Source organism: Cheilinus undulatus, linkage group 16 (genome assembly GCF_018320785.1).
Source record: "Cheilinus undulatus linkage group 16, ASM1832078v1, whole genome shotgun sequence".
Lineage (NCBI taxonomy): Eukaryota > Metazoa > Chordata > Actinopteri > Labriformes > Labridae > Cheilinus > Cheilinus undulatus.
In genome coordinates, this window is record NC_054880.1 from 12,427,061 (window position 1) to 12,452,074 (window position 25,014).

Here is a 25,014-nt window from a genome sequence, read left to right on the forward strand (position 1 = left end):
TGTAATTAGTTTAACCATGTAATTAATATTTTATATTAACCAGGATTTCTTTGTACTTCAGTGTAAATACTGTATATTACATTTTTTTGCACTGGGGCCCCACCACATACAGCAGGTGCTCTTTTAATTATCTCTGCCCCGACCCCTAAAACATCCTGAGTCTGCCACTGTTTCAAAATACATTACTCAATGTTAGAAAACTGATTATACTCCCTCACCTAAATATGAAATTTAAATACTAAAGCCAGATACAATGAGACCAAATCAGTTTGTTGGATAATTAAACTTTCTTGCTTTAAGTAACAGAATGTTTTTTTTTTTTTTCAAATGTATTCAGTTCTTTCTACTAAAGAAAGCTCACCATTCCCAGGCAGAGGGTATAAATATGCGCAAACATGGCGCACTGTGTCTCTCCCTGGGATCGAAGCGGAACCGGAAACACTGCGGAGATGGCGAAGTGCAGAATGAATTATGTGAGAATCAGTCCATGTAGCTGTTACAGCTCTCAATTTTTATATTTTTGTCTCTGTTTAGCTTGATTTTTCTCTACTTGTTCATTTTTGCCTGTTAAGGTAAGATTATCCCACTCTTCTTGTCCGAGTCATGCCCAGGAGTTTAGCTAGTTAGCTTGAATATCAGAACAAACACCGCTGGCTTCACCCATAACAGAGACAGTACGCTTGATTTAAGTACTCTAGTGGCCCCGAGCCACCGTGTTATAGTTGTGCCCAGAGCCCCTCTTAAAGGAACTAAGAACTCCGCCCAGTCGGGACTGCGTGGTGTAAAATTGAAGCCTTCCTAGACGTTGAAGAAAAATCATAAAATCATTTTATCAGTAGCTAACTAGCTGCTATCACGACTAAATGATAAAATAAACTATCTAATGCTTGCGTTTCTAGCGGTGGAGGAACTTTCTATAATTAAAATATTGTTATCTAAATGAAAATATCTGATATAAAACATTTTGCCGCCAAATTAAGAAGGTTTTCTGTATGTAAATTCAACCTAATTACACTATGCTGTCACAAAAGAGATAGGTTCAGAAATTATGTGAGAAGATACTCTTACACGTTTAAGTAATGAATACAAAACTGCCACACCTCTTCAAATGTAAAAGTAAGGAGCAGTACCAGCTTGATGTTTTTTACATTTATAACCTAATTATATCTTGGTATTGTGCATTAATTCGCAAAACCCTTGAGTGTTGAAGCTTTTCAGCTATCTTTATAAACTGTTGAACTTTTTGAAGTTCTAAACCGATGATGATGATGATGATGGTGATAATAATAAAGTTCTAATAAAGACAGTGATGATAAAAAAGTGAGATATCTTGCTAATTCTTAATAGAGTAAAAAAAAAAACATCCCTGTACCTCGTTGGCCGTCATGAATCTATTTTAAAATCTCTGTCATATTTCATCAGGGCAGGATGAGTGCTGAGGCGGCTGACCGGGTGGCTGCTGTGACCAGCAGTCGGCCCAGCACGCCTCTTCAGACTTCCTGGTTTGAGTTCCTTCTGGATGGCAGCCTGCTGGAGAAACACCTACAGAAGTCAAACCCAGGTCAACTATTATTATAAAATCCTATTAGAGTGTTTAAAGTGAGCTCTTTTAAGTTTATTGACCAGTTTAACAACCAGAGTACTCAGCAGACGGGGAACAGACTGAAAGCATGCCAGCGTTTTAGGTGGACACTAAAGAAATTGACATTATGAGTTAATTAATGCAAACGTGTATCTGTACGATTCTGCAGACCCAACACCAGTGCAGCTGATCGTCCAGTTCCTGGAGCAGGCATCCAAGCCTTCAGTGAATGAGCAGAACCAGGTGCAGCCTCCAGCAGACAACCGCAGGAACCGAACCCTGAAGCTGCTGGCTCTGAAGGTCGCTGCGCACATGAAGTGGGATCTGGATGCTCTTGAAAAAGGGTCAGTGGGATTTTATCAAGGCCTTTAGACTAATGATGCAGAAAGAGTTTTTTTTAGCTTGTTCATGTTGCACTTACGTCATTGCAGCAACTATGAAAGGATTTAGGGGTTGTAGAAATTTGTTGGTTTTTTGAGACATTGCAGTCCTTCCTTTTAGTTGAACAAAATTGGATATTTTAGAGAGTAGTAGCATAATTTCTTTAGCAGAGATGAAGAATTGTTTAATTTTAAAGAATGCAAGCAGCTTAAATGTCTCAGCATGTGTAAATAATGTTTAATTCCTCTTCTCTTGCCAGCCTGACCATTCCAGTTTTAAATATGTTACTGAACGAGCTCTTGTGTGTGAGCAAAGTTCCTCCAGGGGTTAAACACGTCGACCTAGACCTGTCAACTCTGCCTCCTACTACAGCCATGGCTGTCGTCATCTACAACCGCTGGTGAGTAAGATCAAGCAGAAATCTCAAAAAACTCCCACAAGACCCACAAGCTCAGAAGCTTGCATAGAGGGTCAGTTTTTTTATACACTGCCTACTGTAAAGCTCCTACATTTTTCAGAAGGAATCCGGGTGTGCATCTGAACTTTTTTTTTCTTTTTTTTAGTTTTTATTATTTAATTCACACCACTCAGTAAGATAAATGCATACAAAAGAATCTGCATATATATATCAACACCAAAAGGATTTAAACTACATCAATGATTGTTTTTTCTTGTTTGTCTTCACAGGGCCATCAGAACCATCGTGCTGAGCAGCTTCCCAGAGAAACAGACCAAACCAGGACCTCACCAGATGAACATGTAACTCCTTCTTCTTTTATCACCCTTCTGATATGGAACAAACCTAAACTAAATGATAAACATGGTGACAGTCAAGCTCAGATTTTTTAAATAAAGTTTAAAAAATCCATTTTAATTCTTCAGTTGCATGATTGAAATGGCCTTGAGATGATACTGAGCTCTTTTCTTGCGGCCTCTCAGGTTAAATATTGTGCAGCAGGAGAAAGAGATGACTGACAACATCCTTACTGTGGTGAGTCTTCAAATGCTGTAATGAAATTTACAGCATGTTGCGATTCAGTTTGGAGTTCTAGATAGTTTTCATTTTGCAAAGATTTTGATGAACATTTCAAAAAGACATATTTCCTGTAATCTCATTGTGTAGTGGGTTTCTTTCTTCTCTTTTTCTTAGCTGAAAGAGCAGGCGAATGACTCCATCAGTGTTCTTGAAGGAGCTGTACAGTTGAAGAAAGACTTCTACGTTCACACTCTGAGGACTCTGGACCTGCTGGCTGCTGATGCTGCCGCCAATGGAGAGACCGAGTCCTCGACTGCAGGGCTTCGAATCAGCGCAGATGAGCTGCACTGCCAGGTGAGTGAACAATTCAAAGCAGAGCTGCCAGGGTTAACTCCTCTATTCCCAACACTTTTAACAGGATTCTCATGCATCCTGAAAACCTGGTAAACAGCTGACCAATTTCCAGTCATGGAAATCAAATGAGAAATGAGAGAAAAAGCAAAGTTCTCCTGAAGATATTGTCATCCTAAAGAGCTACATAATTTTAAGGGTCATATCAAATGGTGACAGTAGTTTATGGACAACAGCACTAAGAATAGGCTGCACACTGTAACACTCCTAAGTCACATCACACAGAAGCACCTGAAGATGACAACATTATCTTAACGTTACACTGTAGTGGTTAAAACTTCAAATAATGTCACTGATATTATGTGTCAAATATAAAAATTTGAGCTGCTGCTGATTGTAGTTTTAATTTTTCATGTAAATTAATTCTTTTCTTGTTTTTAACGGTTAAAAAATGTTGAACATATTAAGAGGAATGGCTCAGAGGGCTGGTTTCAAGACATTAAAGAACAACAATAGGAGGCAAATTTTTAAAATATGAGTGCAAAATGTTGTTATAATCACCCAAACCAGCATTGTAAAATACATATACTTAGAACTGTACACCTCCAGGTATATTTGCATTATTCTATAATTAATTTATCATCATTATATAAGTGAAGTCATGGTTATAGCCACAGACTGCACTTATTTTGAATAAGAATTCATTTATTGATGTATTAGTATGATTTGTTCCTGTCATGCCAGATGAGTTATTTTTGAACAGACCATCTTTAAAAAAGCACAGGATCCCAGTTCAAATGTTGCTTATTTTACTCTGAAACTTTAGATATATGTGTTTTTTGAGGCAGTAATTGGTGGATTCTTTCAGGTGCATTACGACCTGGGAGGCATTTTCTTCCAACAAGGCTGCACAGACCAGCCGGCCTATCAGAAAGCCCGAGATCACTTCAGACAGACAAAGGAGCTGCTGAAGAAGGTATATTTACCTGCTACATCCTGCAAAAACAAAACCCTGCCTCCAGCAGAGTTCATAGACCTTACATCTGTCTTTCTTTCTCAGCTGGACTCGACCGTTCACGTCCACCTGGATGAAAAACGTCTGGCAGGGTACTGGAACGCCTGCAAAGCTCTGACTGAAGACTGCGACTCCTCAGACTCTCAGACCACACCTTACGATCAGATCAACAGCCTGATCAGAGGGCAAAACCACCAGGTCAGAGAAGATTCTACGCTGTCATTGTGTGGCGATTTATGCCATGGAAATCCTGTTAGCAATTCTGTTTTCTATCTCTGGCAGGCTGTCATTGAAGCTTTTATCAAAGATAATGTGTCACGGAACCTACCAATCCATTTCAGACGCTCAGTTCTCAGAGAGTATCTCCACAAAGTCCAACAAGGGTAAGACCACACTCAAATACATATCAAACTGTATGCAGTGTGGCCTAGCCCGTAGATATACATAGAAAATAGTGACTTGTGCATTTTATTCACAGATAGCCGAGCAACGATAGCTGCACTGACTAAACTCCTGATGGTGACCAAAGTACATCCTTGTTAGCCCATATAACTCAAGAATGAAAAATAAACATTGATGAAGTTATTTAAATCAACATCAACAGTCTCATCTAGTGTGACAATAAAAAAAACAAGACAGTTGTGGAGTTAAATTTGTATATAAATTTAAGATTTTGCCCAGAGTTTGATAGCTTTGCATCTTTTTAGCCATGTACTTGTAATATTTGGATAAATGAATATTTAATGGCCGCAAATTGAACTTAAGTGCTTTTTACACGAGGCAGAATGCATGCATTTTATTTGATGTGAAACTCATTTCATCACCCTACAGTGAGTCAGGGTTGGACGAGGTCTGCCATAAGCTGTGTGTTTGTAACGCCGTCCGAGATGCTTTGGAGGGAGAAGTGCTCGGTGTTCGTTTCCAGCAGCTTCTACTGAGGCCGAGTAAGAGGATGGTGGACTTCATTTTAGAGGTAATTGCCTTGTTGTGTCTCGGTGGGAGTCCCAAAAGCCTTTTGATTGCAGCACATTCAAATCACTTAAATCACCTTTCTTCTCCATTCTTACACTATTTGTAACTCCAGCACATCATGACCACGTCTGCATGCCCATATGTATTGGTTGCTGTCATGTGTTTGGCATTAATTAGCAGTCGATCTGGTACACCTAATAAAGTGGTTGGTGTTGAAATCTATCACCCAGCTGGTTTCACCCTAGACCCACCAGTCTCTTTGTTTTTATTTATTTATTTAAAAGACAGTGTATGATATTAAATTTAGGGCTGAAATTGCACATATAGACCAAAGTTTTTCTCTGTTTTAGGTGTGCACACTTTCCCTGGAAAAAGACCGTCCGTCTGAGACATGCAGAAGAAACATGGCCAGTTTCATGAAGTGAGTGACAGCAGACTTCAGGTCACTTTACTTTCAAGTCAACTAATTTAGAGGAGATAGTCCCTCGACTATAGTCACATTGCTGTCCAGTGACCTGGACAGCAATGTGACTATAAAAATGTTGTTTATTCTTTAACTAAACTACACTCATTTAAGGTAAACTCTCAAAGTACTAAATCATTAAATCAGTGATTTTCAAATGTTTTTTTTTGCCCCAGGCACACCATAAATCAAGCCACAATCTCAGAAATGCCATCTTCATATCAACTTAAAATGGCCTTGTTACCATGCCTTACAGTATCTTTAGTTGATGTAGAGTTGTAGTAATAACGTATGGTTGCACAAATTTACAACACAGGCCTCGCTACACCATTCGAGAACAACCGAATTACACAAATACATGTAAGCCATATCAGCCTTTGTCACAGATTTTGGTTGAAGCAATCTGCTGGAGCAAAGCCAAAACTTTCTGTACCTTTTATTTATTTATTTATTTTTTTAAACCAAATAATCCAAAATCTACATATGTAACAAAGGAAGGAAAATACCAGAAATACAAAGGAAACATTTCAGTTTTATGAAAGGCTGTCCAATTTTTAGATATTGTGATACTTTATGATATTGCGAGTTAAGAACAATCTTCTCATCACAACGGTTATCTTAATCATCGATAGCAGAAAAAACTGACAGTGCAAACACATGTAAATCTAATGTTAGTTGTTGTTTAATCTTTGTAATCATGCATGATTGGATAAATTCCCATGTCACACCTAGACCTATCTCAGTCCGCACCAGTGTGCCTTGCCAAACTTCATGCAGATCACTGCGTTAAATAATGTTTGAAATGGGACTGTTGTTACGCTGCAGGACTCTCTGTGAGAGTTTGGAGGAACTTCCCCTGCTCTTCTTGGTGTCGTCTCACAAACTCTTTATGGAACTGCTGAAGGAGGAGGAGAGGAAGGTGCTGGTGGAGCAGATGAGGAAGAGATCAGCGACCATCAACCTCAGTGCAAAACCTCTGCCTTCTTTCTACGACATTCCAGGTACGTTAACAGGAAATCAAGTGGGACTTTGAATCCATTCATTTGTTCTCCTCTTATAATAAGGAAATGTCCCTCCACCCTGGTATTAGTACGTTTGTTTTTCTCTCCAAAGCGTCAGCGAGTGTGAACATCGGGCAGCTGGAGCAGCAGCTCATCCTCTCACTGGAGCCTCGCAGGATCAGACAGATCCTCATCGAGCTGCACGGCATGGCAGAAAGACCCTTCTGGAGGGTCAACAGTAAGGTCAGGCACCTTCAAATACTGCAAGGAGGCACTGTGGACATACAAGACATTTAGATTTAGAATGAATATATCTTTTAGAAGAAAATATCAGATTCCCTGTCAGAATCAGGGATTTATACCCTGAGATGGCTGATTAATTGACCTTTCTTTCTTTAAATACAGTGGGAAGTCCCTCCAGATTACATCAACGTGATCCTCAGCATTAAAGACAACCTGACGAAGGACCTGGTGTACATCCTCATGGCCAAGGGTCTCCACTGCATTTCTATAAAGGTGCATTTACATGGGGAGTGCTTAGACATAGAAATATAAAAGAATATACTAATGCAAGGAAGCATTTTATTGAATACTGAGAAGTTTTTGTGATAAAGCAGCAGCTTTAGAGACAGCAAATATAAGATTAAATAACAACTCTAGAAGACAGTCCTATATCAAAGAACCTATCAGAAATCGGAAAATAATTTTTAAAATGTCAAATTATGCCAATAAAGTAGACACTTGTTGAGTCTCTTATCAGTTTATTCAAAGATATTTAAAAGTTGTCATAAACTTGAACAACAAAACAAACATTTTGAGCCTCAAACTCTCATTAGTACAGAGTTTAAAAATGTGTTTTATTAGATTAATTAATGTAAAAGTAGAAAACAGGGTCAGTTACTATACAAAAATGAAATGCTTGATCGTGTTTCCTCTCATTCTCAGGACTTCGCCCACGCTCGGCAGCTCTTCTCCGCCTGCCTCGAGCTCGTCACTGAGTTCTCCCCGAAGCTGCGACAGGTGATGCTGAACGAGATGCTGCTGCTGGAAGTCCGAGCCCATGAGTCGATGGCGGCTGAGGGAAGTAAGGAGAGACCGCCGCCTGACCTGGTCAGCAGGGTGAGAGGATACCTGGAGATGAGGATTCATGGTGAGGGGACAGAAGCGCCATTTGCTGCTCTTTAGTTAGGTGCTCTTTTTTCTTCTGATGATGCTGCAAAATTTAGTTTACAAGAAAGAAACGGGCTCACTACTGATTTTGGCTGCAACAGAAGAAGAAATGACTTAGGAAGGTTGTTCATATCATTCACCTGTGCACATACTCAAAAAAATTCACAGTAGACTGTGAAAGAGCAAGATATGTTTGAACATTTTAACACTTAATTACTACACTTTATCAGCTAAGCGTCTGGATGTAGTTTTCAGAATCGTTGTTTTACAGCGTATCTTTGTTTTCCTCAGACCTTCCTCTGCGTCAGGTGGTTGGGGAGGAATGTGTCGCCTTCATGTTAAACTGGAGAGAGAATGACTACCTGACTCTGCAGGTGCCACCTTCCCTGGTCATGAACAACCCTTACATCAAGGTAAAATTTCCTGATTATAATCTTATTCTCACCACAATAAAAACTATTCCTTTCTCACTGTAATGGCTGCATAGAGCTTTGAAGAAGCCTTCCTTTAAGGTTATGAAACAATTTAAAGATTTCACCTGCTGATTTATTGATATGATGCTGACTCAACTTTAAATCGCTGCAACCGTTTGACATGGCTACCCAGGAATTATTGCACAAAAATGGCATCCTTTATGTGAATCTACTTCAAAACTTTTCTCAAATGAAAAAATGTATTGTTTTTCTTTGTACGGTGTCACGGCCGGCTCTAAGCAAATGACAAAAAATGGGAGGTAACACAGAGTTACTTGAAACAAAACTTAAATTTATTAACAACAAATACCTAAATAAAACAATATTGCCCAAAGCAACCTCACAAAAAATAACTAAAAATGGGGAGCGGAGTCAAATGAGGAGCAGGGTCTCTCAGCCTGTCCTTCTCCCTTGCTTCCACCAAAGACAACAATGAGCCTGCTATTATCAGGATGAGAACACTGAGTCCAGGTGTTCTCAATTCACGACCTGACCCTTAACATCCGCCAGGCCACACCCACTGGTTCCTGAAAAGAAACACACAATAACCAGCAGACAGCAGCATCGTCACAACAGCAAACAGAAAAGACTTTCAGTCATGTTAACCCAGCAGACAATTTATCTGAGGATGTTGGTTTCCTTTTTAAGTTTCAGTGTTGCCCATTTTATGTCTTGCACTGCCACCAAGTGGCTAAAAATGTCATTGCATGTTGAAATGGAACAGTTCTGGGGAAAAAACCCTCAGTGCTGTCAATATGGAGGCTTATTTCTGCTCTGAAAGGCTGAAATTATGATAAAAGAATGAAAGTACGAGATAAAAAATCAAAATAATGGGCATTGGTGTAGCTCTTGGACTGAGGCTGTAGTCTCCAACGAACTGGTCACGTAATCGATTCCTGGTCTCATATTTTTTGCACGTCTTCCCCAATCCTCTCTCCCCACATTTCCTGATTCTATCTTAACTGTCCTATCAAATAAAGGCAAAAATGTCCCAAAAATGATATTTAAAAAAAGATCATTATGAGATTAAAAGTCAAAATAATGAGAAAGTGTATTTCATAATTTAGATTTTTTTAAAAATCATCTAATGTTGAATTTTATCTGAGCATTTTGACTTTTTATCTCATAATTATCAATAACTGTCTCATTATTTGTAGCATTGCCTCATGTTCATATGTAATTTTTTGTTGTAAGTCGTGGAAATTGGATTCTAAACTTAGATGCCAGTAACACTGGAGAAAGGTGTGGATCGATATTGATTTTTCAGGGCCAATTCTAATATGGATTGATAGTTCACGAGACCAATGGCCAACATTTACTGTGATGAGTGAGTGCAGCAGCACTAAAATTGAGTTTTTATCTTTGAAAACAGCTTTTACTGTTGCTTTATTAAACAGAAGTGCAACTTCTCTGATTTTTTACTTTAGATAAAGTGGCAAAACCACTGTGTAAAAATACTCCAACACAAATATAAGTCATGTATTCAAAACCTTACTTCTGTGATAAAACAAACAAAATCTACTCCATGTATTGCATTTCAGAACTGACTGTATAGTTATAATCCAGAAGTACAATTTATGTATTTATGTATTCGAAAACAAGTTCTTAAAGTGTAGTATGAGCAGACAAGTATATTTTACTTGAGTAAACTGCATCATTGTTGTTTATCTATTACTCATGTGACATCTGACCAATCACATTGTGCTGTGGGTGCGGCATTAGTGAAATTGTGGAGTGAAAACGGCGCCAGAGGGAAGACTGACATAAACTAATCTTAGCAGTGATCTGTAAGATAAAGCACAGATATTCAGCCAAATGTGAAATATCAGCCCTGATAAACACACAAGCCAATAATTGGTTGACTCTATTAGAGAAGGTTTCTATTATAATGATATCGTATAATCATTGTTCATCATTTTACTTGCATGCTCGCACAGTTCAGCTCAGTTTGATATATTTGATGCATTCAGATTTTCACAAACTTCTATTTAAAACCCTCTCATGTTAAACATAAAATATTTTTATGTGTCTGAAATAACTGGGATAGTAGAGCAGTAGAGACCGCTGTGGTTTGATATTTCCCTCCTCTCTGTTTCCTTCTGATAGCTTGGTCAGCTGCTTGCTTCAACGTGTAAAGAGCTCCCGGGTCCTAAAGAGAGTCGACGCACGGCCAAGGAGCTGTGGGACGTGGTGGTCCAGATCTGCAGCATGTCCATCCAGCACAAGAGGAACAACGATGGCAGAGTGGGCCTCATCAAACACAGAGAGTCCTCAATGGGAATCCTGCACAGGTACTCCACAAAAACAGACCTAAAAATAATGTTTACAGTTATACGCTGTATCTGAGAACCAACGGGGGAAACTGTCATGCTCAGACTTTTGTATTTTCATTCTTTCACCCATTTAGGAGCAAATTCATCACTTTTATCAAGAAACTAAGAGTAAGTAGACAATAAGGCGAACTTAAATCCACTGAGGAAATCTTATTTTATTTGATGCAGTGCTCTTGATGTGAAGTTGACTTATTTCACCTCCTCTCACAGGAGCCACTGGTGCTGACGACCCTCATCTCGCTGTTTGTGAGGCTCCACAGCATCGTAAGGGTGAGTCCAAAATGAAGCTGGTCTGATGGTTGATCTTTAGAAACGAGAGAGGAAAAAGATCAAAACAGAGTGTAACAGAGGAAGAGTAGAATCTGTTATTGGGTTGAGTGATGATAATCAGTTGCCCAGTTGTTAAAAAATGCAGCAGTACTTTACTTTAGTGCTTTAAACCCATGATATGATGGAAGATTCTGCTACTGCTTAGGTCTGGATGTTAAAAATACACTAACTCCCTTTTTTCAGGATGATATTGTGAATGAAGTGACTGCAGAACATCTCTCTATCTGGCCGTCTACACTTCCAAAGTAAGACGTTTTCCTTTCTCACTGAAACATTAAAGACAGCACTCAAACTAAATCACTTTAATGTTACATGATGTGTGATCAGTATTCAGGCAGTAGATGTGGAGGCTGTGGCAGTGACGGTCAAAGAGCTGGTGTCCTACGCTCTCACCCTGAACCCAAACAACCAGTCATGGCTCATCACGCAGGCTGATATCTACTTTGGTGAGGAGAACAACCAATAACAGCATCAGAGCTGTAAATTCAACGAGAACTCTGATTTTTACAGGCTTATTTTATTTTATTGAAGCATTTTTTTGTCTGTTTGTAGTGACCAATCAGTACTCTGCAGCTCTGAACCTTTACCTCCAGGCGGGAGCTGTGAGCTCTGACTTCTTCACTAAAGCTGTTCCCCCTGACGTCTACACCGACCAGGTAAACCACACAGGATACTTTCTGATTAACCCCTTCATAGTATTTTTAATATTTCTTTGTGCCATTGAGTGCCTAAGTTTTCCTTCAATAAGAAGATTTTAGGATGCAAATTATAGAGATACACGATATTATCCACATGATATCAGTTTTCAATTTCAACTTCAATTTGCTTTATTGGCATGAACAGATCAGTTACTGCCGAAGCAGTGTAAAAAATAAAAATGCATTAAATATTTACACATAATATAAATATGCATATTAAATAATTCGACAAATAATCAATATATCATGAAATAGATCTGATTAATTAAATAAAACAATAAGACTAAAGATAATAGAAGTAAAAATAAAGAATAGAATAAAAAATAAATAGAATAAATACAATTCAATGTGCTTGTTAGGAAGAGACTGATTGGTATATCAGTGATATGATATCAGTATTGGCAGTTAAAGTTAATCCCATCACATCTTAAACTTTGTGCAAATATTTGCAGCTGATATGCATTGTTATGGTGAACTCCCCTGCTGTTAAATCTGTAGTTTATCTGAGAGCATTAATTTCAGTTTGAAAGTACCCACCTTATTCCTTGCCCCCATGATACTTTGCATTAAATGTGGGTGCAACTTCCAGTCCCCTCTGACAGACGGGGATTTTGCATTGTAACAAGAAGTAAATCCTGATTATTAGAGCGTATTGGAGATTAAAATATGTAAACATCATCTGTAACACTTAATGTTCAGCTAAAATCAGCTAAAGCTAGTTCAGATATATCATGTTATTGAATATGGGCAGAAATCCAACATCATGCTCCCCTAAAGGTTTTAGTTTTCCTGGCGTGATTTTTAAATTGCTTCATAATTTCAGCATATTACTCGGCTATGTTTATAGGTCTTAAAGAGGATGATCAAGTGCTGCTCAATGATGAACTGCCACACACAGGTAAGAGATCAGCTCTGTTTTGATTCTTTATTTTAACTTTCCTAAACACTAGAGTGTCTGAAGACTCCTGAGAGTGGTTAGTTGACAGTTTCTGTCAAAATAGGCCAGTTTAAAAGTTTGTTTTTCCCTGTTTGCCTCTGATTCTTTTCAGGTCGCCGTCCTCTGTCAGTTCCTCAGAGAGGTCGACTACATGACGGCGTTTAAAGCTCTGCAGGAACAGAACAGGTAAGACACATAAAGCAGCCATTAAAATCTACAGACAGTCTGGAACCTCTAATTATTGTTTTATCTCCACAGTCACGATGCCATGGACTCGTTCTATGACTACATCTGGGACATCACCATCCTGGAATACCTCACACGTATCGTCTCTCTCATTACTACTCTGTCTTTTGAAAATGATCATCTTCTACTATCTTTTAATATTGTCTCTTTTACTATAACTACTTTAGAGAAGACTTCTGCTAATCATGTAGCTTTTTCTTCCTTTACAACGTTCAGATATTCACCACAAACGGGGCGAGACTGAGAAGAGACAGATAGCGGTAAGAAGCTTAAATCTCAACTCAGTAAACTGTATTTTTGAAAGGAACTCGGCATGTTAAGACATACTGTCCATAATATTAGATTGATAGTAGTCCTTTTCTTCTGCTGGGTATATAACATGCACCACAAACTCAGGGGAAAAATAATTTAAACATCCAAAATAAAACTAGGATGTTTGGAAAAGCTGTGTTAAAAATTCCTCGCTTTGTCAGCACATGGGGAATACTGAAGTTTTCAAAGGGGGGCTAGTAATTTTGTCATCTGTGTACGTTTATTATCCCGGCATCTTGTATAAACAAAATTGCTACAGGGAAGAAGTCCCTGAAGTTCATCTGCAACCTCAGAAAAACTCTTTTTCATATGACTTCTTTCCACTTTGAGAGCAGGGACATCGTTTGAAAACAAAACTAACTTTATGAACACAGGCAGCTGCTGATTTAATGGGCTGATTGTGGCCCAATGCATCTAACCAACCAGTCTAATTTAATACAGAAGTGTTTTTACGGACGAATATCATTCTTCCTCTTGAGTAACTTTTACTTAATTGTTTAACCAGTCCAGACAGTTAACATGCAGGATGCCTTTAAATCAGGGATCACCAGCCTGTAGACCCCAGTCTACTGGTAGATCTTTGAGATATTACTGGTCTTTAACCCTTAATGTCCCCTTAAAGCTCTTTATGTTTTCTGCATCCAGTATCTTAAATTTGGGTGAAATTTAAATTTAATGCTGAAAAGGTTTTTTTTTTCAGTGAAATTGTGTAGGTAAACTTCATTTCTCAGTTTACCTCAGTGGATCTTTAGTTAGAAAAGGCTGGTGACCACTTCTTTAAATGTTAATGGAAACTTAATTTATAAAAAACTCTCATTTTAGTTTTTCTGGCAGTTGAATATTTTCCGAGCTTTGATTAAACACGATGTGAAAGTCTAATTAGCACACATTTTTTCTGATAGAAGCATTTAAAAACAGACTAGTTTAGAAACATTACAACAGCAGCTTATGACTACAGTCTGCTCATCTCTCTTCTTTTTCTGAGGTTGAACATGTCATGAGATGCAGAAGAGACATGAAGATAATTTATAAAGACTTCCAGCCTGTACAGATGCTTCAGTTTCCTCTCTTTTGTCTTTGACAGATAAAAGCGATCGGGCAGCTGGAGCTGAACACCAGTAACCCCGAGGAGGTGCTGCAGCTGGCAGCACAGAAAAGAAAGAAGAGATTCCTGCAGGCGATGGCCAAACTGTATTTCTAGGAAACATGAGCAACAGTCGGACTTCTGAGGGGGAATGTAAATTTTATTTTGTGGTAGAAAATAAATCTCTAAATAAATACATTTGTTCATTTGTACACTTTATCATTTACAATGAATTCTTTAAAAAAATCCTCACTGTTCATTTTCCTGAATAATGAAAATTACTGTGGTAAACGTGCCAGGAAAACACAAAAGAGCATGTTTTTCGGTCAGAGCTATAGGCGTCCATGCTTCTGTTTAAAAATGCAAACTCTTACTGATCGTCTTTCCATCATCTTTAGCATGCTTGAGATCAGCTGAGCACCATGTACAGATTTAAATGACTGCATTTGAAAACAAACGTTAAGCAATATTTAAAAAAATACTGACTAATTTACAAGGAAATTAAACAATTGCACACCACTTCTTTACAGAATAATTCATAGAGATGTAATTCAAACTTGCGTCAACATTTTTATACACATTTCTTTTCTGAATTAAAAGCACATTGTTTAAAAACAGCTAAAAATCGAGCAAAATAACTGACCAAAATTAAGATTCTTTAAAATAACACCTGTAATCCCAGTTATCACACATTTCACTCCCACCTGTAAGAATTTAACTCCCATCCAGACTCTTTTTCTTGTAAACAGAGCTGTTCAAGTAACCAGGAGTTTTTGTTGTCAGTGGGACTTGAACCCTGTGTCCTCTTTGCTCACACTCACTTCAGACCCCTTGTTGCTCAGTGTGTGCCGGCTTTTTCTGTGCTGCTGGGAGGAGTGGGGAACTGGATCTTCACTTCCTTTTGATGAACAACATCCTGAAATAAAACGACAGGCTGCAAATCAGACATCAGTGATAAAATAGCACTAATTAAAGATGGATAAATACTACCCAATATAAAAACTATAAATTGGAGCATCCAGTAGTAGCGTTTAAGACATGACATGTAGCATCTTATATGTAGACAACTCCCTCATGTAATAAGAGAAGACAATAAAAGTAAAAACCTTTCAGTAGTGGAATAATAAAAGCTGGAGAAACTACTTCCCTCTATCACGACTATGTTTGAGAAGGTTTCACTGTATCAAAATTGGATACCATCCAATACTAGTGTGCAGGTGTTTCCCTGTTTTTAAGCCACTGAAAACAAGAGATAACAACAATTGAGGCCTAGGACTTCCATTTTTGTTGCAGTTACATATAGTTTGATTTTCACTAGAAATGCTGTGAAGTTAAAAAAAAAAAAAGGAAAACATAATCTGATATCTTACAACCCAACTTACGAGCATGGTCAAGTAGTCTGTGTGGGTCTGGATGTTGTGTCTGTCCTCTTCCTTGACTTTAACAAAATCTCTTCCCATCATTTTATCAGACTGGCTCATCAATTCCACAGAGGGGGCCATCCAGTTCACACATGGTTGGATGGCGTCTTTTGAAAGACCTAAAGACACAAAAATCAAAAGATCACATCAGATCCACAGCTCTTTCTGGTCCAATTCACATCCTGCTTGACTACATTCTTATGAGATTTTCTTCCTACTTTTCTGTAAAACAAAAAAAAACCTAAATCTTACCTGAAACTTTTTCAGCTGTTTCCTGTGGAATGAAATGGCACAGGACTGAGGCAGCCAACACTCGATACTCAAAGTCCAGAGAGTTTATGTTGAGGATACACAGATCTAAGAGCTGGGAGAATCAGAAGAGAAACAACATTAGTCATTAGCTGTAGAGGTGGCTGTATAAGGTAAGGAAAGAAATACACACTGACGGATTAATGTTCATGGGTTTAAGAGTGAAATATAAATAAAGCTCTGATGGGACACATGATGCAACAGTGACTGGATCTTATAACAAACTAAAATTTAAAAAGCACACCTTATAGAAAAACTTGAGTATTTTTCCAGCTTTAGCTCAGGTATTGATGTAGGTAACTATGACTTAAAAAGCAGAACACCGCTTTAACACCTACTCGTGTCATTTGTATGTAAACGTCCTGTGAAAACTGCTGCTCCAGCAGGTCAGACTTGATGTTCATTGAAGCCATCTGGAAGTAAAGCTTCAACCACGACACGGCTGTTTCAGGACAAAGTTTCCACCTCAGTGCCTGTAAAACATGAAGAAGTAGAATAAAGCAAAGCAGAGTTTTCTTTTTTCTAAGGATCAAAAAATGAGGAGCTTGAATTCAGTCAGAATTGGCAGCAACAGTTTTACCTTTAAAATAATTAACTCCATTTGAAGAATCTCCTCCTCGTAGTAGGTCCCTGCTGTTATGTAGGCCATCTGTGACAGCTTTGGAGGACAGGCTTCCTACAAAGACAATACAATTGAAACTTGGCACACAAAAACAGTGCAAAAATATAGTACATCAGGAGCAATAAACATGGTTGAAATGTGGAGAGTCTTAACAGTATATTTAGATGTTGTTTGTTTGGTGTAGGTGTGAATTGATGTTGGTCAGGTTTTCCTTACCTCCATCTTTGCTGCTATAAAAAGACAAGTGATCCCGATGAGCTGCAGAAGGTTCTTCTCTATGTTGTCCTGGGTCAGCATGAAGCGGTCAAAATAGTCCTGAGCAAGGTAGAACGTCTGCCTGTGAAGAGTGTACTCCTCACTTACCTGCCCAAACAAATGAAAAGAAAACTTTTACATCTAGAATAGCAGTTGTGTGGAAATAAAACATCAGTAACAACCTATACACTCAAGTTAACATGTGGTTCAGTTTGAAATATACCTCAATCAACCAGTCAAGCAGGATCGATCTCATTCCCGGTTTTAAATTTGGGTGTTTCTGCATAAAATTTTTGCTGTGTGTGTAATTTTGTTCCCTTATGACCATCTTCAACCACATATCTTGAGACGAACCCCATCTGAAACATGCAGAGAAAGGGATCAATTTTCAGGTATTAATCTGAGGATAAAACTCGACAACTTTTTTCATAGTGCCCCACATATTTAAAGGGAAATAGAAATATCTGATTAATGTAGATTCTTTAAAATTTGAAGTTTTCTCTTGGTCTCACATTATGATGTACTGAAATCTTTTGCATGGACAAAAAACATTTTGATATCACCCCTTGTATTGTCTTACAATATTAAAAACAAGACACAAACAACATGAAAATAATGATGATGTAAATAATTAAGCAGCACTCGGACAGAGAAAAATATTTCATAAGTTGTCCAGCAGCAGATAAAAAGGAAGAGATAAATGAGATTAAACATGACAGAGCAGTGCATTACAATCACCTGAGGTGAGGTAGAGATGTCGACTGAGTCAAAGATTCTCCTGAAACCAAATCAGCATCTACAAGGTCCAGTTTTACTCCTTTCTCAAGACTGTTGATGAGAACAGAAGGCTTGGTAACACCTCCATGTACCAGCTCATTCTAAAATAGAGACAGCAGAGTTAGATGTAGCATAAGCAGGGAAAAAATTCTCTCTGGAAACTTATTTTGTTTTCTGCTTTCAATGTAGTCCCAAGGAATACTTTGGAAAATTAGATGACACAGTTTGGCGTTTCATGAGGCTTTGACTCTTTCAGTGGTTATATGTTATATTCTTCAGTAATTCATCCTCTGAATTCCTTACTTCATTTGTTTTTACTTGAGATTGTGCAAAGTGTTGCACATTCTTTAATATAGTCTTCTATATTGACTTGGCTTTTCCACTGAAAAAAACTACTAAATGGAAATCAAAAAAGAGAGGGGCCTACCTTCTCACACTGCAGCTTTGACAGAGGCTGAAACTTTTTTCTGTTGCATTGCTGAAAGATAAAAGTTTCTTTTAGTCAAAGCACAAGCATTTGCTGGTCTACTTGGTCTGAAATCCTACCAATGCAGTAGGGCTGAACGATTTGCAAAAATAATCAAATTGCGGTTTTCTTTCCCAATATTGCAATTGCGATTTAATATGTGATTATTATTAGATTCCTTATGTTATGAAGATTTAAAAAATTTACATCTTAACTGCAATTGATTTTGCTCTTACTGCAAATCTGATATCAATAGGTATTACCAATTTATGTCATTCTCGTTTTGATCAAGAAAATCATGCATAAAAACCAAAAGAAGCATTTTTGTACACCATTCCAAAAAAAATTGAAACTTGGATGTTTGCAAAATGTGCAAAAAAGTTCTGCTCCTGCAAAAAATTGAATGCATTAAACTGGTATTTTGACATATTCCAAGTTAAAGAAATATTGCACCTCCTGCTATTTAATCTAATTTACGATTAATTTCCCAGCCTTACTATGCAGTATCCTCTGTAATATATGCTGTTTGGGCTCTTACCTTATTTACTTTGCCTTTCTGCACATTTTCAGATCTCTGCTGACGTCCACTGCAAAGACATCAAACTCAAACTCAACACTGATCTTAAGATTTAACAACTTAACAATAAAGCATAAAGGAAAAAATCATTCACAAAGCATCAGAAAGAAAATACCTTCTTCTTGTCATGATTTTGCAGCTTTGCTCTGTAAAAGGGAACCATTTAGAAGCAAAGTTAGTGTTTGCTTTGACAACAAAACCAGGAAGTTGGAAAAAGTAAACGGTTAACAACCAGCTGCAGCTATGATGGCTCCTACTAAATATAAATTCATGCAAAACCAAGTCTGATGATGACAGTTTCCGGATATTTATTCAGCCAACAGTTGGACCTTATCATAACTGCCAACGTTGGGGATGGGCAAGTGGTGTGGTCACTCTTTAATCTGAGACACTGTCAGTCATAATTAAACCAATATAAGTTAAACTCTTATCATCTGACAACTCCTCTGTAACCAGAACAAAAGACAATAAACAAAATCTTTCAAAAAACTATGACTATCGTTGTTGATGTGACGGTTAAAAAAGTGGTCATGTTAACAAACTTTAAAATCCTTACTAATGGCTTTTTGGGTCAACGTTTTATTTCGTATGTATCTGAAAAATACATTTGAACACACAACGTAAATTAAAATTCTCGAGGACCTATGTCGAGGACGTAAGTTTTCCACATCTTTTACGTCAACTACCACGGCATTCGACTGAAGGTCTCCGGTTAACACGGTCACTATTTAAACCGGAACACCGATCCCTTACTCAGCAGTGACACTAAAGCCCATTGTGGTCCTTTCGTTCAAAGGACAGCCAATAAAATGCCTTAAGTTAAAAACCGATCGACAATAAGGCAGATCATCAGCAACAGGCTCGTTAATTATCTCTGCGTCAAAATGTCTAAATTTATTTATGATTATCCTTCACTTTTATCCAGCTTTGCCGACAAAGACAGAATACAGAATCATTGAAAGCTTTCGTTTGTTAAATCCATCGCCAAAGACGCAGACTCATCCTCCTTCACTGACATTCAAACCCATTTCGTCTGTCTTATGATAGCTTACACTCATGCTAGCTTGCTAATCACATCTATGCATCTCAGCAGAGTTTACATACGGACCATCATATAAACTAACTGTTGTTTTAATCGAACCACAACATCACACACATGCACAAAGCTACTATTAAAAGGACTTGGAGCTGTAAAGTTAGAGCTACTTTGCTGGATATCCTTGCTAACTATGCAGGAACATTGTTTGCAGCTTACCCTCACAGGTTCCGAGTCTCAATTGAACCAGTTTCAAGTTGGCGCTCGCGCCAACTAATTTGCGTTAGAGGCATATTGCGCATGTGTGAAAGAACTTCCAACTCTAAACCATTTATGTAAGAGATAACTAGACTGTTACTTTCGCGAGCCGTTGTAAATTGGTTTTCACTGTCCACTTTAATACCGTAAATGTAGTTTAAACCACCTTAATGCTGTGTGTTGATTATGTTCTTTAAACACAACCTAGAAACTAAAAAAGGGAAGACTGTCGACGATTCCAAGCCAACTCCTCTACTTTTTCCTTCCTAATGCTCTCATTTTCTATTATATATGTAATTGTTACATTTAAAGTCAAGAATGTTGAAGAAAAGTGTTGATAATAACTCAAATCTCATTCTTTTCTTTTGTTTCTGCCTGATGAATTTCCGCCCGGCGTCACGTGGGCGGGGGTACACAGCAGCACAGCCAATGGGAGCGTGAGTAGAGTTGAGCGCGTGCTTCAGGAACAGGATGTAAACAAATGAGAGGTCTGGCAGTCTTTGAGCTGCTCGGTGACGAGCAAGCTATCGCTGGCAACAGCCACAAAAACCGACCGTTTCTCATTTCTCTCGCCTCGATTCAATCAATATAGTTTCAAAACAACATACATTTTCCTAGATATAGGCCTTGTTGAGTAATAACCAAGAACCACATCATAAATGTAACCTTCTTTTACAAATACACGTTAAATTGAAACACATAGTCATTCATGTATATTTTTTGTTTATATTTGCAGCATTTTTAAATTGATGCACACATACAAACACACCATTTTGGTACTGACCAAGGTACGTTTTAACCGTGTGATTTGTCGGTATAAATAACAAAAGCATAAAGAAAACACAGGTTGTTTCTTTGTTTCCTATTTTTTTTAAACCGAACAAATAATAAAACTTATATTAATTATTATTAATCTATTTTAACCAGTAAGTGGGTAATTAAAGTGGTATGGCTAATATTAGAAATAAGTATCTAGGTAAAATATTAATCTGAATGACCTCTCCTCTGGCCCACAGTGAAATGTGTAAAACTGACCATGTCATTCCTAATCAGCTTGAGGAGGGAAGAGAACATAAAACAAATATTGCCCCACAAACCCATCAAAGGATTTTCCAGCATTCAGCAACAAATATGGCTGGATGCTGTATGGTGCCTGCTCTTTCCTCATATTATTGGAGGCTAATCAAGATGGGTTGATCGAGATAAATCATCTCTACAGCAAACAACTTAAACTCATTCTTAACATACGTATAGGGCAAAATGAGTCACGATAGAATGATCCTTACAAGGTTTGGGTAACAGAGAAATAGTGGCCTGGCGCAAAGTCAAGGGCATAGACTGATTAGTTAAAATCCCATTAAATAGTGCAGTAAGAAGTGGAGCTAGATCTTGCTGAAAACATTTAAAAAACTCAATAGTGAAGCCATTGTTGCCTGGAACTTCCTCTCTGGGAATGTTTTCATAGCTGAAGATATTTCAGAATCAAAGCGTACCTCTGCCCTTCCCTCTCCTTGTCTTTTAGGGTTGGTAAGGGGTATCCTTAAAGAATACTTCCAAATCCTTCTCATCTATGGGACCTTCTGTCTGCTAAAGTCTGAAGTAAGTACATTTTTTTCTGAAGACGGAGTAAAAAGAAAATCGAAATAATTATCCTGGACTAATACTTCAGCTGCACTAGACTCAAAGAGGACAACCAAACTTGGCAAAAAATGCAATAACGTTAGAACAAAAACAGAAAAGTCCATCTCCTATCCGTGAACGATCAAAAAAGGCAAAGCGATCCTGCCCGCAATGATCAGTGTATAACATTGTAAATACAGTAATGATAACATTACAGGCTCGTTACGTCCTGGAGCGCATGGAGCCTGTTTAATCTACGGGGCCACAGCTGAACGGACCCGTCACGGACAATAAGAATTGCAACATTAATAAATAACACTATCGCCTATTGTTTGCTAGTGCATCCATATCTCATCCATCAGTCCAGTTGCACAAAAATATCTCGGGGCCTGATTTTCAAGCCTTTCGCTGCATCCGTTTGGTCATTGTAGATGTGTTTTACTCTTTTACTCCTTCTATCGTCACAATCAGCCTTGCAGGATAAAACTGACCATATCGTGCATTCCTGGTGATGTCTATCCACATCTGGCAGCATATCATCGACTTAAAATTCCAACATATAACTAAAGATGTCATCAATCATCTTGTTGGTGTCCCCAATTTTATTTTCAGTCCACTTCTTTAGTCAGGTTGCTCAAATTGGCTTTCATTGGCCATCTCTTCCTGTATTGCTCCAATATGCTTCTCGGCATTAGACTGGCCCGTATATCTTTTTTTTTTTAGTCCGTCAATCTATTAAAATCCTCAAACATTTGCCGAACCGATTCTTTAAAGCATGAGGCCTCAGGTGTGCGGCCCAGGCCGGTGTCTTTGTCTGCCAAAATTTGTTTGGTTGCCCGCCAACAGCTTTCGCCCTGCTTTGACTTGCTCCTTTACGGGTTCCAACACCTGACATTCACGCTTCCTTGTCCCCCGCTATGTGGACTAAAGTAGAAATATTTAAGGGTAAAATACTTAAATGTCCGTCACCTGCGGGACAGAGCAGAGAAAAACGCGCCATGCCACGTAGTCACGTGACATGCATTTGAACAAGGATAGCAGAACCACTTTAAAATGTAGGTTTCCAAACTTTGTGTAGGCCTACTTTTATTTTATTTTCTTTCGAACAATTATTTTCTTTTTGCTTTTGCCATTTACACTGGAAAACAAACAGCTTAAATGCCCACCTCGCTCTATCCTGCCCGCAGCATCACCTACCATGCCCCCACTGCAGGTGAATCTGAGGAAACCGCGGCGATGCATTTCCGCATTGTAAATAGAGGGCAAGGCGCGAAATGAAGACTTCCTGTTTCGAAAAAAAAATCACTCTTTTGTTTGTTTTATGCATTTTCTCATCAAATATTACTTTGGTATCGACTTAAAATGATAGATGAAATATGTAAAATTTTGTTGAAGAGAGTATTGGAAGTTTAAAAGTTGTAACAGTGTTTAAATGATGAGAAAATCTGTTTTTGTCAAAAATATATGATTACAAACGACCAGTGGGAGGGGCTGCAGGGTATAAAAGAGAGCTGCCTTGGCCTAGTCAGTGAATCTAGGTCATGACGCCCTGCAGGTAAGACCTCGTAATATTTCCCCAGTTATTTTGTCGGTGTATTTGTGGAAACTGTGTTTGTTTGATGCTGTCTTTATATTATGGCTGACATCTGAGAGTAAACACTTGCAGTTAGAATAAACCTCAGAGCTTTGGAATTGTTGGCCTGTCTTTATTTATTATTTAAATAAAAACTCTACCTGTTTTCTACTGAAAGTTGGCTGGAGCCTCATAAAATTGGGACTTTCTTTTCATTTATGTTGAAAGATTCAAGAGTATTTGGAAAAACAGTGAAATCTTGTGGTATAGCAAACTTAAAGCAGCCATGTAGTAGTAGTAGTACAGGAGCAGTGCACAATACCTCTGTTTCAATCTCACATTTCTGCAATAGAAATTATGTAATGCTGCATGTCTATTCATTGAATGTTTATGTATTATGTATCCATCATGAATTACTTTTTTGTTTTACCCAACAACAAAATAAAGCTGTTATGAGGATAAAGCTTACGGTTTAAAGCAGGATTCTATCCCTCCTATAGGGGATAATTGAGGCATGAGTCGCAGTCAAATTCTTCAGTCATGTGGGAATTATTATTACAGAATCAAGTTCCTGTGAAAATGAGCTGATACATATATAATTTTCAATGTCGAAAAATAATTATTCACAGTAGTCTGCTTATTGGCTTGTTTTCTGGTAGACGATTTCTCACCCTTATACTAATAGTTTAATCAGAACAAAATGCTTGGTATTTATCATACTTTAACATCGGTCTTATTTGTATCTCTGAATTGTTTAGACCCATTGAAGCAGTGCATACAAGCAGGCCTGCTCTGGGTCCCTGGAAACCCCAGAGATTAGGCCCTCCCCAGTTGCAGTTTGATGTCAATGTATATGAATTAGATCAGTAGCATTGGTACTGGCAAGTAGTTCCAAATGACTGTTGCAACAGTCTCTTTTATGAAATCTGAGTTTACAAATACCAGCCTTTAAAGATGAGCAAGTCTCATAAAGCTTTTATCTTGGGATTACTCTTAAAACAGAAAAGATGTGGATAGACCAAGATTGCTCACGCTAATTTGTACTTTTTCCAATTGTGTTGTTTTTTCAAAAAAACACACTGTTAATAGACTTCATGTACAGCATCGATTAAACATAGAATTATGGGACTTGTATTGCAAAACTCTGAGTTTGAAACATTGAGGTGATGTAAATGCGTCAGTCCCACTTTTAATTGGCTGCTGTAACTTAGTTTGCCACTAGATGTCACTGTTTACATTTACAAAATTATACCCTGATGCTTTGCTCAAATGGAGAGAAAGCCCCAGATCTTCATAATGGTTCATTTACCCACTGTTACATTTTCACTTTTAGAAAAGATAAAGTGGGCTGGTAGCTTTTTAAAATTACTTTAAATGATTTACTTGGTATCTGTATTTTGGTAGGAGGACTTCAGATGGTCTCACACCCTCTCCTTATTTTGTCTTCTACTTAGTTTGTATCTTTATATTTACATGGTTTAATCAGCTTACTGTATATAAATGTACTGCTTCTCATTAAATATATTTGACTGGTTTAAAATATGTGATATTTGTGTACATGAGTTTTTTTTTTGTAAAAATGAGATTACTGATCAGAAAAACTTAGAAAAACAGAAAAAGTTTTAGATGTCAGCATAGTACATTTTTAACATCTCCCCTCTTTTCACAGGGCTTCCAGTCATCAAAGGCAAAGCTTTAATTTTCAAAGTTCCCAATTCACCCATCGTCATTCACCAGGAGTGTATCTACCACTTCACCAGCATTCATAGGTATGTA

General features: G+C 37.9%; 2 protein-coding genes across 6 annotated transcripts; one reads left to right on the forward strand and one right to left on the reverse strand.

Annotated features, from left to right (window-relative positions):
• Positions 1-410: 410 nt before the first annotated feature.
• ints8 (integrator complex subunit 8) lies at positions 411-14,520 on the forward strand. 3 transcript variants are annotated; one of them, XM_041809243.1, is made up of 28 exons: positions 411-473; positions 1,423-1,561; positions 1,752-1,926; positions 2,223-2,363; positions 2,651-2,722; positions 2,903-2,954; positions 3,114-3,293; positions 4,159-4,266; positions 4,351-4,503; positions 4,588-4,688; positions 5,137-5,278; positions 5,628-5,698; positions 6,566-6,741; positions 6,854-6,984; positions 7,147-7,257; positions 7,687-7,891; positions 8,203-8,324; positions 10,491-10,675; positions 10,792-10,825; positions 10,928-10,987; positions 11,231-11,292; positions 11,375-11,493; positions 11,600-11,703; positions 12,593-12,643; positions 12,795-12,868; positions 12,941-13,005; positions 13,145-13,188; positions 14,325-14,520. In XM_041809243.1, exons 1-28 carry the CDS (start codon positions 450-452, stop codon positions 14,439-14,441), a joined length of 3,018 nt encoding a protein of 1,005 aa, XP_041665177.1. In that variant the 5' UTR covers positions 411-449; the 3' UTR covers positions 14,442-14,520. The 3 variants fall into 3 exon arrangements, with proteins under 3 accessions (XP_041665177.1, XP_041665178.1, XP_041665179.1); XM_041809244.1 differs by having other exon boundaries at positions 422-473; positions 12,941-13,188; XM_041809245.1 differs by having other exon boundaries at positions 429-572; positions 12,941-13,188.
• LOC121524066 (G1/S-specific cyclin-E2-like) lies at positions 14,464-22,897 on the reverse strand. 3 transcript variants are annotated; one of them, XM_041809247.1, is made up of 12 exons: positions 22,832-22,897; positions 18,867-18,897; positions 18,713-18,761; positions 18,136-18,186; positions 17,670-17,809; positions 17,155-17,290; positions 16,893-17,039; positions 16,635-16,730; positions 16,393-16,527; positions 15,998-16,109; positions 15,707-15,864; positions 14,464-15,240 (listed from the first exon to the last, which is right to left on the reverse strand). In XM_041809247.1, exons 1-12 carry the CDS (start codon positions 22,863-22,865, stop codon positions 15,163-15,165), a joined length of 1,167 nt encoding a protein of 388 aa, XP_041665181.1. In that variant the 5' UTR covers positions 22,866-22,897; the 3' UTR covers positions 14,464-15,162. The 3 variants fall into 3 exon arrangements, with proteins under 3 accessions (XP_041665181.1, XP_041665180.1, XP_041665182.1); XM_041809246.1 differs by lacking the exon at positions 22,832-22,897 and adding an exon at positions 22,157-22,214; XM_041809248.1 differs by lacking the exon at positions 22,832-22,897 and adding an exon at positions 20,007-20,069.
• Positions 22,898-25,014: the final 2,117 nt, after the last annotated feature.